Raw genomic sequence first — 19,398 nt, 5'->3', positions numbered from 1 at the left:
TTCCTCCTCTACCCTTTTCCACCATGATGCCCTCCCTCAGAAGGATAGAGCAATGGAGCCAGCTGTCTATAGACTGAGACCTCTGAAACCATGAGTCCCAAATAAACTTTTCCTCCTCTAAAATTATTCTTGTCGGGTATTTTGATCACAGGTCTTTTTAGTCAGAAAAAAAAAAAGCTGACTAAAACAGGTAAAAATACAGGTGTAGGAAGTATCCTGCAATATATTTTCATGAGTATACCTTTCTTCCCTACTGCAGTACAACCACCTATAGCCCTGAAGTTTTGTGTCCCTCATTGTCTAACACAGTAGTGCCTGACTAAAGGATGCTGAATTTCACAAAAACCATTACCATACATGGATGGATACTTACCATGAAACAAACCATTAGCTAGAATCCTTTTTTTAAAATGGCTTCCTTAAAGTAGAAAAACACTTTAAAGATTTCAAATGATAAGAAAGACTTTTCATTGCCTGAAATAGATTCTTTTCAGTTTAGGATTCTACATGAGATTCTAGTTTAGGCTGTGCTGGATTCAGCCACATATGGAATGTAGAGTAGTGTAAAGCAGGAAGCGTCTTTTTTTTTTTCCTTTGCCAATTGCAAAACTCTATATATTTAAAGGGATTTTTCAGATTTCTGCCAGGGATCATTTTCACTAATAACCCAGAGGAATTTCAAACTCTGATCCCGTGGACTTTATCAGAAACCTTAAATCCAAGATTGAATTAATCAGAAAACACAAGATTGGGTTTCTATATTTTCAGTTTTGAAATCTGCTTAATGTGGGTAATAGAGTGAATACTTATCATCTAGTGCTAACACTGGAGGCAGCCAAATATTACATTGTTTTTTTAAGAAAATACTGAGAGGGCTGAGAATGTGGCTCATGGTAGAGAACTTGCCTAGTGCTGGCCTTGGGTTCAATCCCCAGAACTATAAAAACAAAAATCCAAAAGGAACAGGGAGAAAACCCTGAGAGTTTAATGTATAATCTGATAACAGGAGACCCTTGGGAGCATGGAGATGCATAATCCTCTTAGAACTATTCATAGGTGCTTAAGATGAGTAAAGTAATTATCTACCTAATTTTTGTTGTAAGGTTTTCATAAGAAACAAGTATACAAGAGTAAGGAAGATAGAGGAAGAAGAGAGCTGTTTTTGTAGCTAGGATGATAGAAGAAGCCCAGTGGACTTCTAGGTGATCTATCATATAGGTTCTTGGAGTACTCTGTCACCTTTTAAATAAGTCACTTAACTTTTCCTGAGTCTTGTTTCCATATTTATAAGGGGAATTGCAAAAATGTTTCTACCTGCCTATATTGATGCTCTAATAAGATGATGAATAGGGGAGCAAATTTTAAATGCTATGAAGCTATACAAAATACCAAGTTCTTTTTAAATACCCATTTTATACCAAACTCTGTCCTCAGGATAAGGATAAAAAGTCAAATAAGATACAGTCTTTAGCTAGAGACATAACTGTTTACCAAAGAGAGACAGACATGTGAACCACTTAAGTGCAGTCAGATATCATAATTGTGCAGATGTAGAACTTTTCAGAAGTAGCTATGGAACTGGGTTGCTGAAGTAGAATGGGCAGAGAGCTCTGGAGTCAAGAAATTTTGAAGCCACAATCTTCCATCTATGTTCAAGTTGAGACCACCCACAATGTGGAAAGAATTAAGGAGGAGAAAGTGTGATTCTGTTGCCAGTTATTAAATAAGGTACAATAATGGGAGAGGCCAGTAGGTGGCAGAATTGGGGAGTGGACAAGTGTGGCATGGATAGTTGGCCTGATCCTTGAGAGAGGAGAGGCTTTGATATGAGGATGGAAAGGAAGGGCCTAGAAGCAACTAGTGGGGTGGGAGAATGCTGCCAACCTGGTCTTGGTATGTAGGCTCTGGGCACATTGGTTGCCTCCTTATAAAAGACTGAGGTTTTGTTCATCCAGGAGGAAGGATTTACCAAAGATGAAACAGAGGATGAGAGGAGGCGTCTGGGAAGGGTAAGAACATAAGAGTTTCAATAATAGTAATATCTGTCATTTGTGGAGCACCTAGAATGTTCCAGGTACTAACTGAGCTGTTTTAAAAATTTTAATTCTCACAAGACCCTACAAAGTAATTACTGATATCTGGATTTTACAGATAAGGTCAAAGGGTATAGACAGGCTGTGTGCATTATTCAGGGTCACACAACAAGTCCACATTAGAATCATTGAACCCAAATCTGCCTGGCTGATGAGCTGTGCTTTTGCATTGTTCTACCTGTCTTCAGAGGGTTTCAGAGAGCATCCTGGGAAGGACTTGGAAGTGAGTCAGAGAGAAAGGAATGAATCATAGTGGAGTGCAGAGTTTATACAAGACTGAAAATTCAGTAGGCAAGAGGACTGCTGACCTGAGGTGGTGGGGTTTTGCTGACGGCTGTGAGTGCCAAGGCTTTGAAAACTAGCATCACTGAGATCTTTGGTGGAGTCTTTGGCCTCACAAGTAATGACTGTCTTGTTGCAGGCTCAGGTGCAGAGCTCTGTGGAGAAGCATCCTAGTACCTACAATCCTTTGAGAGGGATCTGCCAGGCAGTTAGTGAGGAAGATCAGCCTTTTTCCCTCTTGCTGTTGTGGTCAGCTGAGACTTTGCTTTGCTGGGTGTTAGTCGTAAGCCATGTAGCCCCAGTACCTGGAGAGCAGAGAAGAAGTATGGAATGGCCCTGGCATCTCATTTGCATGTAAGGTGGAAGCCCATTGGATTGGGGGTTCATTGGCCACTTTGTACGTGGGTCCTCTGGAGTGGGATGATATCAAGTGGAGTTCTTTCTAGACCATGGTGAAAAACACACGTTTATCAGCCTTTTGTGAGTGGTGGCTACCTGCTCCTGTCTGAGAGTGTTATACAGAGACTAGGAAGGAACCCATTATTTTTCCTCACCAGCCACACACAGCTAGTATCCTACTTTCCTTTAACTGGGACAATTAATATTACAGCTTAAACAGCAGCTCTTCCCTGCCCATGAGAAGGAAGGGAGCCCCTTGACTATGGCACAGGCCAGGCCAGAGACTCTTCAGGTAGGAAGCCTTGATAATTCAGAGGAAGAGCAGTCCAGCTTTGCAACCGGGTAAGGGTGGCCTTAGATCAGGTAGGTCAGGTAAGAAAAGGCAAAGGTTGAGCCACTGGAAAAAAAATTATGACTCTCACATCCTTGCTTTCAGTGAAGTACTTCCATTGGGATTCTTGATTATGGTGGAAATAAGCCCTTCACAGGAGGGGCTAGAAGTGAGAGGATAAATACATGTTCTCAGAAAGGACATAATAAGCAGAGAGAAGTAGAAGTCCTCTTAAAAGACTTCACTTGCATAAGATGCTCATAGAAGAAATTGGACCCTTGTTGTAAATATGCTTTCTGCTTCTCCATAGATAACTCTTTTCCCTTTGAATCACCCAGCACTTGATCTGTACCTCTCTTGTGATGCTTCACATTCCACGTTATTTGATTCCTTTTTATGTTTTTATGGCTTCCTCTGTTAAACTGATAGTTCCTTGAAGGCAAGGACAGTGCTGGATACATTCTGTGTGCTCCACCTTGCTTTGTGTTCAGTAGCCACTTGGTGTTTGAATGTAGGAACCCAATCATTTACTGATCATCCTGGACTTGTTAGCTCTTTACTTAGTTATCAAAGATGGTAATTTCAAAGGCAACCTTCTCTGTTTCCAGAGATCAGGGACTAAATTATACTAAAAGTGTTTTGTAATGCTTTGAATGTGTAGGAGAAGAATTTTCTGTTTAGGCAATGTTGCCAAGCCCTCTCATCAAAAATAGCCCTTCCATATACTGCCAAACTCTGCCAGGGCAGAGCCAATTGGCAAGAGCAGTTTAAAGGAAAAAGCAATGTATTGCCCTCTTCTTGTGGCCCTCCAGGTGTCAGTGGAGAAGGAAAATGTGTGTGGTTGAGGCTTGAATGCTGAGTGTTATAAAAACAAAACAGGCCAACTGACAGTGGGTACACAGATCTGACTGTGTGAAATACCTTCCTTGAATTTTACATGTTCCTGTGCACTCTGTGATCCTAGGCCAGGTGTCTTTTAAAGGAAACTGGTAATTTGAAGTCTCACTGAGTAGCAGAACAGTACTCTTTAAGAGGAGCCCATAAGTGTGAGGTCCTCTGTATGACCGAAGATCTAGAGTCTTGAGGGGTTTGTTCCTCAAATCTTGGCTCACTGATTGCTCAGCATTCTTAGTTTTGAGCAAAAAAAGAGCAATGGGCCATAAAGGGCCAAAGTTAGAATAGGGAAGTTCTTATGGCATGGCTATGGGTAGAAACTTTAGAATGGTCACTTCTAGAGGCTGTTACACATTGCCCCCTAGGGATTTCAAACAGGAAAATATTTGTGTTTGGCATGACTGGCCTTGCAATAAATATGTTTGTTCAAAGAACAAACTGTTATATTAAGATGGATTTGTCTGTGTTATACTAAAGAAAAGAGTCTGTACCCAGTGTGTTGGCAGCATTATCAATAAACAGCTAATGTTGATGTAAAGATCAGCCTTTCAACTAAAGGATTGTGAGCACATTTCCAACATGCTTCCCAGCTACATTTCATCAGCTGCATTAATGCAAGGTTCTGAATTAATAGAAGCATCCACCTACACCCCTTTCCTTATAGGCACAGAGGCCACCTCACTAAATTAGTGATTCTAGTCATACTCTGAGAAGATGTGGCTTCTCATTTCCCCGAAATGAAGATAATTGTTGCCCACAAGCATTCAGGTTGGAGAGAGCAGGCTATGAGAGGAGCCCTCCTCTCTCTGCTCTCCCACCACCAGTCACACAAGTTGCGTTGTTGGGGCTGCGAAGAAGCTTGTTCAGAAAAGCATTAGATGGACTGGCTGGAGGCTCCTTCACTAGATGCTTCACCCTGACCTCTGCCCGAAGCAAGAAACAGGGCCAAGATGACATAGCTGTGGTCACACAAAGCCGGTTAACTGCATCAATTGTCTATTTGTTTGTTCAAGAACTCTGAGCTGCTCTTTCTTTAACAAGAAATTTGAACCACATTTTGTTTGAGATACTCCAGAGAGATGTAGCAATGTGGTTACCATTTCATAAACTTTTAAATGAAACTGTTAGCAGTTCACAACTTTGTTTAAAGAACAATGACTTAGAGCACAGGCCTGTGTTCTCAAGACCCGGAGGACAGTGACCAAAGCAGAGAAGAATCTAGTGCACAGCCAGCCAGCCAAGGCCTGCTTTGGTCCAGGAACCCAAATGTTAGAGTTGAGGGCGTTTCCCATTGTGCAGGAAAGGCAATGAATTTGGCTCTGTTGTTTGGTGATTTGCACCAATGCCCTCAGCTTGTTCGTTTTCATCAGATGAAAGAGAAATGCAGGAAAAGACCTGAGAACAATCTTCTCTGTTATTCCCCTTATTCCAGAGGTGGGTCAAGAACCACTTTCAGCTGCCATACTTGTTTGTTCCATGTTTTTCTAATTCTGTGGTTTATTGTCTATAACACCTAAAACTTCATCTGTGCTTTAGTTCTGATCTTTTTGTTAACATATCAGCATCCATTTCACTTTCTCCTCATGGTAGAATTTATGTTTATAGAACTCTTCACTTACAAGTTGTTTTCATAGCTCTGTTGTTCTCTTACCCTTGTCTTGGAAAGAGTGTCAACAAGTGGTATGAAAATTTTGTAAACATTCTTGTAAGAGCATACAGATGTGCATGCCTATGTCAGTTTTTCTAACCTATTTACAAGGACTGTTTAGTAGATAATGTAATCTCTCCAACAGAGATTAAAATTGAAATAGCCTTTATGAAGCTGGCCAATGCTATGATGTTAGAGTGGCATCATTCAGTTCCCAAGTTCATGAAACACACATGATTTATAGGAAATTAGACTAGTAATAGCCCTTTCGATGCATGGTTTCAAAAAGTCAGTTTACCTTCCAGAAGCCATTTCCTTTGGATGGGTTAGAGTTAATATCTAACAATTTCATGGCTTACAAGTAAGGGTATGCTTGAAATGTTAACTAATTCCAGGGCAAAAGAAACTTCAGGAAGGTTTAGTAATCATTGAACAGAGTAGTTAAAGAGGTGTGAGATTAACCAGTTTTAACCTAAAACTTAGCATTTTTCATGTACTGTTTAAGTAGTACTGACAAGGTATTTCCTGGAGATTAATGACAGTCTGAGTTAATGGGCAGCAGGAGGGTCATTAATCCCTTACACAAAGGTATTTCTGAAAGTAAAAATGAAAAACAACTGCTAGGTCAAGAGGACTCAATCCCAGGAGATGTTTTAGAAGATTAGTTAGCTTTTCAGAAGCCCATCCTTACTACTGTTCTTGTTCTCCCTTTCTACATGGCCTGTATCAGCATCAGGATTTTCACTCTTCTAGGATGCAATTAGTTTTTTGGAAAGTAGTTCATAACCTTTCCTTTCATCAGAAATGAAATAAAATGTGTGTGTGTGTGTGTGTGTGTGTGTGTGTGAGAGAGAGAGAGAGAGAGAGAGAGAAAGCTTCCTGTTCTCACTGCAAACCTAAACACATCATCTTGAAAGTCACTCATTTTCATGTAGCTTCTCCCGGTCAGGTGGTGGGACAAAGTTTTGCTTGAGAGTCTAGAAACCAAGGCAGTCAGAGTAGACCTCCTAAGGATTATGATTAAATAAAATATCCATATGTGCTATGAAAGATACACAGAAATTATGAAATTACTATCAATGGGTAATAGAATTGATGAAACAATCAGACACAGACCACATCAGTAAATCAGAAGAGTTTGATTCAGCAGAAGGACATAGGAACTAATCAGTACACTCAGAGTACCATTATAAACAGAAGTGCAAGCTTCGGGATTGCCAAACTTACCAGAGATATATACTTGGCAGGTAATAATGTCAGACTTTGTGGAAGTTCAGTTGTTTTCCAGAGCAGCCTAGGATTGACCAATTCTATAGGTAGGCTAATCTGGATCTGTTCTGAGGATTCTCCCATCTGGCCAGATTTATTTATTTTGGGATTATGTAAGATACAGTATGACCTCTGGGCAAGAAGGACCCCAGTGGAGACAGGGAAAATGGTAGCATAGGATCTGAAACCACCTGTCAGACAACTTCACCAGAAACCCCACATTAGCTCTTTTACCCAAAGAATGGTTGAGGACTGCAGAATGATATCTTGAAATCATTGGGGGAAAAAAAATCTGTCTGTGTGCATAGATAACATCTGCTGTAACTGTCCCTAGTGAGGGTTTCAGAACCAGAAGCCTGAACCGTTACCTGGGCCAGCTGTTGCTCACCTTCCTACTGAGAATATCAGCTTCCTTTTGAGTCTCTTAGATGAGTTAGACTCCATCTGATGTGTTAAGGTAGTTTCTGATTGGTTTTCTATTAATCCCAACCTAATAGTCTGATTCCTAAAGTATGTTTTCATATGCTGGGAAAATATAAGATGCCAGAAGTTTTTTTGCTGCTCTAATTTAAAAAGACCTGCTGAAAATAAGATAGAGAACATTTAAAGAAACTCTAAGAAAAAAAAATTCTGATTAGTAGGCTAAAGGATAGAAATGTATGAGTTCCTACATTGCTGGGGAGACTGCAGATTGGTACAACCACTCTGGAAAGCAATATGGAGATTCCTCAGAAAACTTGGAATGGAACCACCATTTGACCCAGTTATCCCACTCCTTGGTATTTACCCAAAGGACTTAAAATCAGTATACTACACTGACAAAGCCACATCAGTGTTTACAGCAGCTCAATTCACAATAGCAAAACTATAGAACTAACCTAGGTGTCCTTCATCAGATAAATAGATAAAGAAAATGTGGCATATAACACAATGGAATATTAGGCATAAAAAAGACTGACTTCATGACATCTGCTGGTAAATATATGAATCTGGAGACTATCGTGCTGAATGAAATAAGCCAGTACCAAAAAACCAAAGGCCAAAGATTGTCTCATATATGCAGATGCTAACACATAATAAGGGAGGGGGAGGGAAGAATAGAAGTTTATTGGATTAGACAAAGGGGAATGAAGGGAAGGGAAGGGATGGGGGATAGAAATAGGAAAGATAGTAGAATGAATTGGACATAACTTTCCTATGTTCATATATGAACAGATCACCAGTGAAACTCCGCATCATGTACAACCGTGAGAATGGGATTCTAATTAGAATAAGTTATGTGCCATGTATGTATAATATGTTGAAATATACTCTACTGTCATGTATATCTAAAAAGAACAAGTAAATAATTAAAAATATAGAAATTTATGAGTCCTATTAAAACAATGACTGGCATTTTGCATCTAACATGTATTTGATCTAACTCTGATCTAACACTTATAAATTTTCTGACTCAGGGAAGAGACTTAAGTTTGTAGCTACCCATTGAAACTGAATTACTGTTTTAGTGCTGTGAGTACAGGTGAAAATCTTTGTATTCTTCCATACTTTAAAAAAGAATCCTTGTTTATATGCAGATTAGTTCCACTAGACTTACCTGGACTTTTGAGTTCTCTTTTCAACTGAAATTGCCTTATACAAATGAACTATCCAGATGTAGATGGGGACATAATAACAGAATTATGTGCTGAAATAACTGAATTATTTAGGTCATGATTGCAGTTTTATGATACCATCTGGGAAAATGACTAAGTATGTATGGATTGAAGTAAACTGAAGTTTCTTCCCTTCAGTAGGCATGCTGGCCTCTCTTGACACTTTGTTGGTAGTGGAATTTCCTGGTCACTTTGCTTACTTAGAGAGCAGTGGATCCACAACTGTGTTATGGTTTGAACCGGAGCTTTCCTTCCACACATTTGGCAGGTACTTAATGCATCAGCACAGTCTTTCTGAAACCCGACCTAACCACTTAACGATAGAATAATAAAACTTGCTATCTTGTGTGTACAAATGCTGTCTTTCCAAATTAAAAAAGAACAAAATAAAACACTATGGAAGTGCCTTGTTTTAAAAGGAGTAATTTAATGCTCTACTGTTAACATTCTCCCAAGGTAGTGTTACATAAATAATCACTGCTAGACAGGAAGAGTCATTTCCCATTCTGGAATAATTTGAACACGTTTAGGATTTTTATTGTCTCTTCAGAATCCTCTGGGCCTTGGAGTCATAAATCATCACTTTCTTGAGTATGGAACTTCCATTACATGATTTGAATTTTATAGTAGAAGAGAGTAAGATAATTGCAAAAAGTAATAGTAATAGGAGTTACTTGCAAAGGACCAAAGAATCTCAGAGAAGGTTAAAGGGTATTTCTACTTACTTAACATAAAATTTGGTGTTTTAAATTCATACCTGTCTGTGGGTGTACAGTATCTCAATCAGTGATTCATAACATAGGGTCCCAAAGAAAACATTCAAATAGCAATTCCCTTAACTTCTAGGTGAGTCTCTAGCCCAAGGCTTCTTAATTTGGTCCAGGGAATCCCAGGTTTTGTGTTTGTATTCTGTGTCCTGTAATATTATCAGCTTCTCAAAAAAACTGGCATACCACATTTTCAAGCCTGAATATTTTTAGACCCAATTCATAGCATCATGGTGAGGGTTTTCTGTATGAATAATGATGATAACAATTCCTGATTACTAAGTACTTATATGCTTAATATCTTGTATTTCTCACCTATTGCTCAAAATGAGAATTGTTACTATCTTCATTTTGTGGTTCAGGAAGTTAAGAATTTCAGGTTAAATTACTGGCTGAAGATCACATAATCTCAAATAAAAGATACAACAATTGAGTACCTTTATAATCCAGAGTCTTGAGTTTGGTTTTCAGAACTCCTCCACCAGAACCACCTTCAAAGTACCAGTAGCCATATTTGCCCTTGTATGGAAAGGAAAGCCTAGGAAATATCATTTGAAATAGCTCCAGCCCCCAGAATCAGTTCACAAACAGATGCCTGGTAGCTTTGGGAACTAGAAAACTGGCACTTCAACATTTCATACACTGCATTTCTATTTTCTCCTTCCTCCCCTTCAAGAAGAAAAAAAATAAAAAATTTCCATCTAGTCTATACTAACAAAATTTGCCCTTCCTCACTTTTACAACTTAGATATGGTCTTTAACAATTGTGTGTACAAATGCTGTCTTTCCAAATTAGAAAAGAACAAAATAAAACACTATGGAAGTGCCTTGTTTTAAAAGGAGCAATTTAATGCTCTACTGTTAACATTCTCCTAAGGTAGTGTTACATAAATAATTACTGCTGCAATATCAATGTCTTTGATCCATATTTAGTGAGATTTTTGCTGTTATAGAGAAGGCTTCCCTATGAAGTGTGGTTTTCTTTTGGCTGCAGACTTAAATGTAACTCATTTACATTGATTGGTGGTACTGCACTCACAGGGCATCTTGATCAAGTGAAGACACCTGTGTGCAGAGAATTCTTTGGGATCTTGAGGTGTTTCCCAATGGTTGTGAGGCTGCTAATATCACTTAGTGTAATTATTTTCTCTTAGGGTGCTAATATTACTTAAAGCAATCAACATCACTTAGTGCTACTCAGGTTGTGGTGTATTGTCCAGGGATTACAGGCATGGGCCACTGCACCCAGCGACTGCAAGTTTCATGTTGCTGCAACATCTCAGCATGTGATCTTTATTCTTGTGATTAATTTTTATTACAGTCAGTGATGAATTAACAAACTTGTCCAGTGCCACAGGTAGTTGGAAAGCACAGATTTAATGTGTTGCTACTAAACTCCAATTTATATAGGAGGGCCTCTCAAAATGCAGATTTGATTCTAGGGCAGAACCTGAGATTCTGCATTTCAACATACTCCCAAGTGATGCCAGTATCCCTGCTGCCAGCCAAACTTTGAGGAGCAAGAACACAGTGGACTTGTATAATTTATGTCCTATTTTTTCTTTAATTGGTTTAAGTACTCATCTTGTCCTTGTTAAAGTTTTAAATAAAAGATATAACAATAGAATACCTCTATAATCCAGGATTTTCAGTGATAATCTGTGCCAATCATCCATGCTATTTCCCAGGCTTCAAGATGACAATTTGTTATTATGACCCCAGATCTTCTGTCAGGAAGGGTGAAACTCCATAAATAGACAAGTCTCTGACCAGATCCCTCTCCTTGTATTTCCCTATCAGGAAGCCTGCCATGTGAATCTAGCTTCTTATATATTGTGTACTCTAGTTTCTTATACCCTATTCCTTTACAGCAATAAACCTCTGTAATTGAATCATTTCAGATTTTTATCCTCCTCATTTTAGGATGACCCACTTTCCCATTTTTTCCGGAAAGAGTCCCACATCCCAGGAACCCTCTCAATCCCAGGTATGCCTGGAAAATTGGTTACCCTACTTCCTTTATTTTTCTAGAGTTGGATTCAAGCACTCTGCTTGCTGAATCTCCTAAAGAGGGCAAACATCTTTTGAACTGAAAGGACAAATCTGATTCAGATGCATAGGTGTGTGATAGCTCGCTAGGGATACAGAGTTTCAACAAGCATGGGAAGACATATATCTTTTGGAGGAATTTTCAGATACTTGGTTTAAAACATTATTAAAAGGAATTTTTTGTATCACTATTGCTTCAACTTTTGTTTCAACTTTATGTACCTTCAGAAAGTCAAGTGAGTCTTATAGAAGACATTTCTCTAATTGTAAAAGTTCAGATAATTAATCACAGATTGATATTGGTAGATAACTCCAAATGTCCTTAATATACAATGGTCTCTTTGGCAGCCAAATGCCCCATATAATAAGTAAGATTAATGGACACTAGCACACAAATACCTAACTCAAGCCAAATGACTTTATTTATTCATCCATATATCCATATTTTTCACTGAAATTTTGCCAAACACAAATTATAGTGGAAAATAATAGTGACTTTTTCCAACCAAATCCTAAATACTTTTCATTGTATTTAAGAAATAAATCTCAGATGGGGTAGAGAGAGAAGATGGGAGGGGAGGGGAGGGGGATAGTAGAGGGTAGGAAAGGTAGCAGAGTACAACAGTTACTAATGTGGCATTATGTAAAAATGTGGATGTGTAACCAATGTGATTCTGCAATCTGTATTTGGGGTAAAAATGGGAGTTCATAACCCACTTGAATCTAATGTATGAAATATGATATGTCAAGAGCTTTGTAATGTTTTGATCAACCAATTAAAAAAAAAGAAAGAAATCTCCATTTTTATCACTCTTGATATGAAGTTAGTTAGGCTTTGATTATAAGGAAATACAATAGTACATTTTTTAAAAATTTGAACTAACTATACCTGCTAAGGATCTAAAACCAAAGTGGAAAACAGAAAGCTTAACCCCACATGCTCCCTGATCAAATGTAAAAGTTCTTAAAATAGCTTCATGTGGAGCTGTTAGGAGCAGCTGAAACAAGGAGTCCTTGGTGTCCCCAGTCAAAACCTGGCAGTTTAATTACATGGCTCAGAGGCAGCTGCCTCTGTTTCTGTCTGTTTCGGGGCCAGGCACAGTAGCTCTGAGGGGAGCCACAGAGGCAGCCTTTGCTTTGTCCACTTGCTATCCTCCTCTGAATTCCAGTTATCTAGCCAAGGAATTGTCCCTAATTCCATCCTGAAGATCTGTGACATCCATTCCAAATCATGAACAGAAAAGTAGCTAAACGTCTCTGTGCAAAGAATTTCAACAAATTTTAAATAGACAGAAAAAAAAATCCAGGAAGAATATAAAAAGAAGTAAGGTCTTGTTGCATTTGTTTAGTCATAACTAATAACAGATAGAACTATGTCTGGTTCTCTGCATACTGATACCCTTCTGTTAGTCAACAGCAGATCAGTTTACTCTCTAATTCCATCAGAAAGGCCTCCATTCACTCAAGACTGCTCTGCTCAGCTATGTACAGCTCTCAGCCACACTTAACATTTTCCCAGGCCAAGAATTTTTTTCTTGTGATGTTTTCTCTCTTACCCATGATAAACTGCTTTTCCACAAGGACCCACTTGTGCTTCCACCAGAAAGAAACAGGACTGAGTGGGCAGTTGTCTGATGTGACAGCCTATGTTGTTAGGCTGGTAGCACTAATTAGCAATTTAAAATCCCATTTGCTTTGGCAAATATACTATCATACTATACTACTCTAATCCTTAACAGTCACCAAACTTTCTAAATTATGAAAGGTAATAATGTTTTCCATTCTTATAACTCAGAATTGTTTTTTATATCATACAATGAATGGTATTAGCAGTAAAGCCAGAGTTAACTAGTTTACTCTCCCATATTCTGCTTCATTGTTCTATCCAAAAAGAAAATTTTTCAAGGGCCAGAGGAAAGATTTCAAGGGTGAGGACTTTGAAGGACAGGGAAAGAATGGAAGGGGAATCCTGACACTTTCCCTTATTAGATAGTTTCCCATTTGTCCACACCATCTTCAAACAGTAGGTAGAAGCTGAAAGTAGGTATGATGAAAATTTAAAATTGTTCTTGTGTTTTATGTAAGAAATTACTCTATGAGGCTGTGCATCAGAGAGAAAAATATCTGAGCTAGTCTAAAACCTAGTTTGTCCATCTGCCAAGCAGAGAATGATAATACCTGCTTTTCCTGTCACACAGAAACAAATGAGTGACCAACATGTGAGTCTTCCAAACAATGTAAAATATTTCATGAGTGTAAATGGCATTGTTGTTACAATTAAGGTTGTTATGAAGTCTCATTGACCCAAGTGAGAAGCACAGTACTGCTACTCTTTCAGTGTGGGCACTGTGATTGACAGTGTCAGAAATATCTTGAATGTCAGATTTGAACCCCTGATTGCTAGAGAGATTATAATATAAATTGTGTTCTAATATCTTCCTTAAGGATTTCCTTTGGAATACAGTCCATACAATTATTTCCTAACTGAAAGCAAATTTTTCATTACCATTTCCTTGGTATACTATTCAGGGACTTTCTTAGGGACATCCTATCTGATTCAGTTCTGAAGAAGAACTGTCATTTGAGTCTTTCACTATCTATAGCTTAGACAGAAATATCAACATTCCTCAAAGTAAGGCTCAAGTATTTGTACTAAAATGTATCTTCCAACTCAATTATTTTACATTGAGTTGTTCTCTAGAATTGTCCCCATATCTTGCAGATAACTAAATAACCCTGTTCAAAGTAAGAGAAAAACTTTTCTGGTTCTTAACTTTTAAGCAGGAATGAGAGAAGTTCTGTGGTAAACAGCATGCACAACATACAGATTCAAAACACGAATGAGTGGCCTTTTTGTGCAGATTCCTACTCTCTGAGCATATGGAGACCATATTTGTTTCATTGACTGTATCCCTGTTAACCTGCCTGAGGTCTGGCACAGAGTAGGCACTCCATAGTGATCTGTGAACAAATGAACAAGTGAACAAACTCTTCACTATAAAAATGTTCCCCCTGTTAGAAATGAAATAGAACATTGTTCCACGCTCAGAATTAATGGTTAATAAATGCTGGTAGTTAATAGTTCTCACCTAAGGAAATAAAACAACTAACACTTTTTCTTTAACTGTTTTTTTTAATGCAACACATTAGAGAGGCAAATATGTAATTAACTTTTTGTTTTCAATTAAGACAAATAATAGTATGGAATGCATTCTGAATGAAGAGAATTCATGGTCCATTACTTTGGGTTTTTCCCCATTGTTGGAGCTGTTCAACTTAGGGCAAGTTGTAGTGTCAGTCTCCTACAACAGTGCTTCACCAAATGCACCATCATGTTGAAACCACAATAAAATATCTGTAGTGACAGTGCCACTACGTAACACCAATTTTTGACTAAAATTCTTCACTTCAGTAAAGTTTAAACAAAAAGACAATTATATATGAATAGTAATATACACTAAGCTCTAAAAATGAATTCATACCCCTCTTAATAATCAGTACTTTTCTGACCCAGCATATTTATGGAGTGTTTTTGCTCTGTTTATAAGAACCCAAACCCTTATCACTTTGGGAATATTACATGGAAAGCTCTCATTGTGTAGAGCTTACCCTTAATTAAAACATTTGTTTTAAGGAAGTCTAAATAGCTCATGCAAATTATTGTTACCTTCAGAAAACTTCAATAACAAACAGCTCTTACAGTATTTATGCTAATTTTAATTAAGCATAATAGGAGTTTCATAGTAGTGTCAACTGATAATTGTGGAAGATACATACGATTTTTTTAAGGGACTGATAAATTGGAAAGTGTCATCATAGGAATGGCATTTTTAGTTGCAGCTCGAGGAACATTGCCATAATTTGAATAAGTTCTCTCCAGTAACAAACTACACCATGCCCTCCTTTATGCAAATATAATACACATGAAATATGCTGCATGTGGTTAAACAGTATATGAACTGCACTCTTCTAGTGCTTTCATAGATTTATACAATATTGCATAAAGAAAGGTGAACATCAGTTGTAGGACCAAGGATTTTGACTGAACATATATCTCTATTAAAAGGAACTCCTATATGCAAAACTATGCAGCCACCCTAAACACTGAATAATACTTCTACCCAATGAGTACAGTGAGCAAAGCTTACTCTGGTATTAATTGGTGGCAGTCTGTCATCATTTCTCATTTACATTGAAATGTGGATATCCAATCATTTTCTTTGGGATAAGTGACAGCAAAAGCTCTTGATAATGATCTCTCAAGACCTTCCAAAAACTCTACCTCTTCTGTTCTCTAGCTACTCCCACTCCATCAAATCTTAACATCACAGAACTGTGAACAAAGAAAAAACAGAATACTCTCTGGTTGCCTGTAAGATGCTAGTATCTTCTTCTACTGATCTTTCCATGAAAAGAGAATTCTTCATCTCCAAGCTAGCATATCCAGTATTCCTCTCCATTTCATCACATGGTGGTGATTTTTAAAATTTTGTGTTGATCATCCACATCAGCTTACAAATTGATGCTACTAACAAGGAAACTCAATTGCTCAAACCTATCCTCCCTTTTTTTCTTTCTTTATTTTTTTTTCACCACTAATCTTACTTTTAAGAGAATAGTAATTTTAAATTTCATTTTGGTTTTCTTTCATGCCTACCAATTTAGCAAAATTTAACTTGCTGTCAGAAAATTCCTCTGTTTTGCAAGTGGCTCTTAATCATTTTAGCCTAAAAGTCATCTTCATAATCTCTTAATCATACCTGAGATTTACTGCATCCTCTTGCATAATAGTCAGAAGATTATACTTCTGGAGAGCAGAGTTGGCAATTCCCAGCTGCTGGAAAACACAGAAATCCTCAAAGCCCCTTCTCAGCAAGGTTAAGGACACTTAACTTACCGTGCAGGGACCTGCACTTGATCACTCTTGGTAGTTCTCTCTTCTCATCCCTGCCAAAATCCGATAGTGGAGTCTGGGGACCAACAACGTTTTCTTCTCTTTTTGGGCCCCCTCTCAGTTTTTATTTTGTGGACTTCAAAGCCACGGAGAGTTTGCAACCAGGGGCCAGTGATAGTTCTGCAAAAAAGAAGTAGCGGGGAGCCCAACACCAACTGGGCCCGAACTCTAAATGTAACCCTCTTCTCTTGCCGGACAGTGTCCTTCATACTCTGAAGACAGGAGACCTTGCTGAAACCCTCACCCCACAGCTTTCCAGTCTCCAGGGAAGAAAGGGTCTAATTGGACTGGGCTACAAAATAAGGCGACCCAAAAGCAAGAGGCCATCTGCTGAGAGCAGACAAGTAGAGGCAGGTATAGTCTCTGTGAGCGTGTGTGTGTGTGTGTGTGTGTGTGTGTGTTTGTATTGCATGCCTGTGCCCAACAGCTGCTCTCCAGATTAGAAAACACCACTCTTTGGCAGGCAACTCTGAAACACCCTCTTGGTTGTTTCAAATTCATGCGCACATCTTGGCTAAGAGTAGAAACCTCCCGGGCACAACCTAGTCCCACTTGTCTGCCATGTCACTGCCCCAAATACACTGTGAACTACAAACAAACAGGAGTGCCAGCCTCTTAGGAACAGATGCCCAGATGGACATTAAATTGCACCTCATTTGTTCCCTGCAGCCATGAGCTGATGCAGGCCTTGTTGGAGATTTAAGTAACAAGGGCATGACCCCTTCTTTGACAGCCATAACCCAAGGCACTATATGTCGACATTCACAATTACTAATGCTATGTTGCTCTTTAATTTGAATGCCTGTCTATTCCATTTAATGTCACAAGAGTCAGGATGCAAAGTGCTAAGGAAACTCTAGAGCAGCATCAAAAATATTCGGTGGTTATTATTGTTGTTATTATTATCTGAGGTTTTGTTTTATATATTTTTTATTTGTTCTACTTAGTTGTACATGACAGCAGAATGAATTTCAATTCATCATACACAAATGGAGCGCAACATTTCAATTCTCTGGTTATACATGGTGTAGAGATGCGCCATTCATGCAATCATTGTTTTATATTATCCGGTGTTAGAAAAACCTCATGTTTTAGATAGCTAAAATTTGAATATTATGTGTGTTTGTGTGTAGGTATATTTTTTCATGAATCAACTTGTATACTTTAGTCTGATTATTCTAAAAGACAAGTATACCCTCTATATCACCACAGAATAATACTCAAAATCAGTAAATTAATGTGATTTCTATTATGATTTGGATCTAGAGTGTCCCCCAAAGTCTCATGTGTTTAGAGGTGGGGGTTTAGGGAAGTAGTTGGATTATGAGGGCTCTGACCTTGTCAGTGAATTAATCTCATGATGACTGAATGAACTATTGGGCAGAGGGACTTAGTTGGAGGAAGCAGGTCACTGGCCGGTGTGTCCTGGAAGGGTTTATCTTCTCTCCAGCTCTTTTCTCTCTCTGCTTCCCACCTGCCATGAGCTAAGCAGCTTTCCTCCAGCACGCCTTTTTGCCATGATATTTTTGCTTCATCCCATGCCCAGGGCTATGGAGCTGGCTGACCTACACAGAGACCTCTGAAACTGAGCCAAAATAAACTTTTTCTCTTCTAAGTTGTTTTTGTCAGATATTTTGGTCACAGCAATGAAAAGCTGACTAACATAATTTCTTTCTAATCCTTTGATCCCATTCAATTTGTCACCAAATGTCTCAATAATGATCTTTATAGAAAGGTTTTTTTTTCTTTTGGTTTATTTAGTTATAATGTCTCTACTCTCTTTAGTTTTGAACAGTTCTTCAGTCTTGTCTTTTGTGACCTTGACATTTGAAGATTACATTTTGTAAAATATTCCACAATTTAGATTTGTGTGATGTTTGCTCATTGCAAGATCAGTGCATTTTTTGGCTGAAATACCACAGAAACAATGTAGTATTCTTAATCATATCAGGAGACACATAAATGGAATTGATCTTATAACCAACCCCACTTAGTTAAGATTTATCTGCAATATTTCTCCACTAGAAAATATACATATACACATATGTGTGCACATACACAAACACACACACACACACATACAGTTATAGCTATTGCTCTGTTTCTACATTAAATACCATGATATCACACTGACAACTCCAGTTACAATCTAACACCACAACAGCATTCTTGCTTATGCCCTTCCCATGTTTGTAACACCATTCTCCAACAGTGAGAATAACCTGGTTTCTGTTAGTCTCAAACTACTACTTTGCTCACTGCCCATGTGTGTAACCAAACTTCTGACCCTACTGGCTCCTTCCTGGACCCTTCCAGTCTTTTCAGCCCCATCAGCCCTGATCCTTAAGCAAGAGAAGGGGAAAATAATCAATTTTTTTTAATAAAAGGAAAAGAAAAAGATAGGATGAGGATGAGAGTCCCATGCTCTTTCTATACCTTGAGCTATCCATGTTTTAATGGTGAGATAAGACTTAGAAATTATTGTGCTCTCTATGTTAGGCACATTGTGAAAGACATGCATGTGAAAGATATTGCACTTGGGAATATAATCTAGTGGATTTTTAGTATAGTTACTATGTATTAATTCATAATTTGTGGCAGAACTACATTAAGCACTTTGTTATCTAATTCAGACAGAAACCCAGTTAGAGAAATAGTATTTTTCCCACTTTACAAATTAAGGAACTGAGGTTTGGAAAGATTAAGTAATCTTTCCAAAACCACTGAGCTCAGTAGACCTTGGGTTTGCATTTAGTTTGGTCTAACTCCCTCAGCTCTAAACTCTAGGACTATATGAGAACAAATAAGATGTAATTATTCATCATAGTGGCTTCCAGAAGGAATCCTCAAATTCTGAATGCAAAATCTTCTAAAGAATTGGGCCACCCAATACATTAACTGCTAACTATATAAGGCTATTAAGTAATTCAAATTGAGATATGTTATAATTGTGAAATGCACAGTAGATTTCAAAAACATAGAGAAAAAAAAGTGTGAAATATTTCATCAATAATTTTATCTTGATTACCTGTTGAAGTGATAAAACTTTGGATACAT

At 38.1% G+C, this 19,398-nt stretch overlaps 2 protein-coding genes across 6 annotated transcripts in view; one reads left to right on the top strand and one right to left on the bottom strand.

Annotated features, from left to right (window-relative positions):
* Filip1l (filamin A interacting protein 1 like) overlaps positions 1–16,544 on the bottom strand; it is a 270,009-nt gene extending 253,465 nt beyond the window's left edge. Inside the window, exon 1 of the mRNA XM_015478586.2 lies at positions 16,285–16,544. The gene's annotated coding sequence lies outside the window, so the exon portion shown is untranslated. The remainder of the gene's footprint in view (positions 1–16,284) is intronic.
* Positions 1–19,398, top strand: part of Cmss1 (cms1 ribosomal small subunit homolog) — a 330,444-nt gene that overhangs the window by 256,918 nt on the left and 54,128 nt on the right. Inside the window, exon 2 of one of the 5 annotated variants that reach the window (XM_048803457.1) lies at positions 16,541–16,695. The exons of the other annotated variants lie outside the window; for them this stretch is intronic. Coding sequence (XP_048659414.1) covers positions 16,541–16,695 — 155 coding nt within the window. The remainder of the gene's footprint in view (positions 1–16,540; positions 16,696–19,398) is intronic. 5 annotated transcript variants of the gene reach the window in all.

This window comes from Marmota marmota, unplaced genomic scaffold (genome assembly GCF_001458135.2).
Source record: "Marmota marmota marmota unplaced genomic scaffold, marMar, whole genome shotgun sequence".
NCBI classification, from domain to species: domain Eukaryota; kingdom Metazoa; phylum Chordata; class Mammalia; order Rodentia; family Sciuridae; genus Marmota; species Marmota marmota.
Note: the sequence above shows the minus strand (reverse complement) of the source record. Positions and strands in the feature narration are given on the sequence as shown.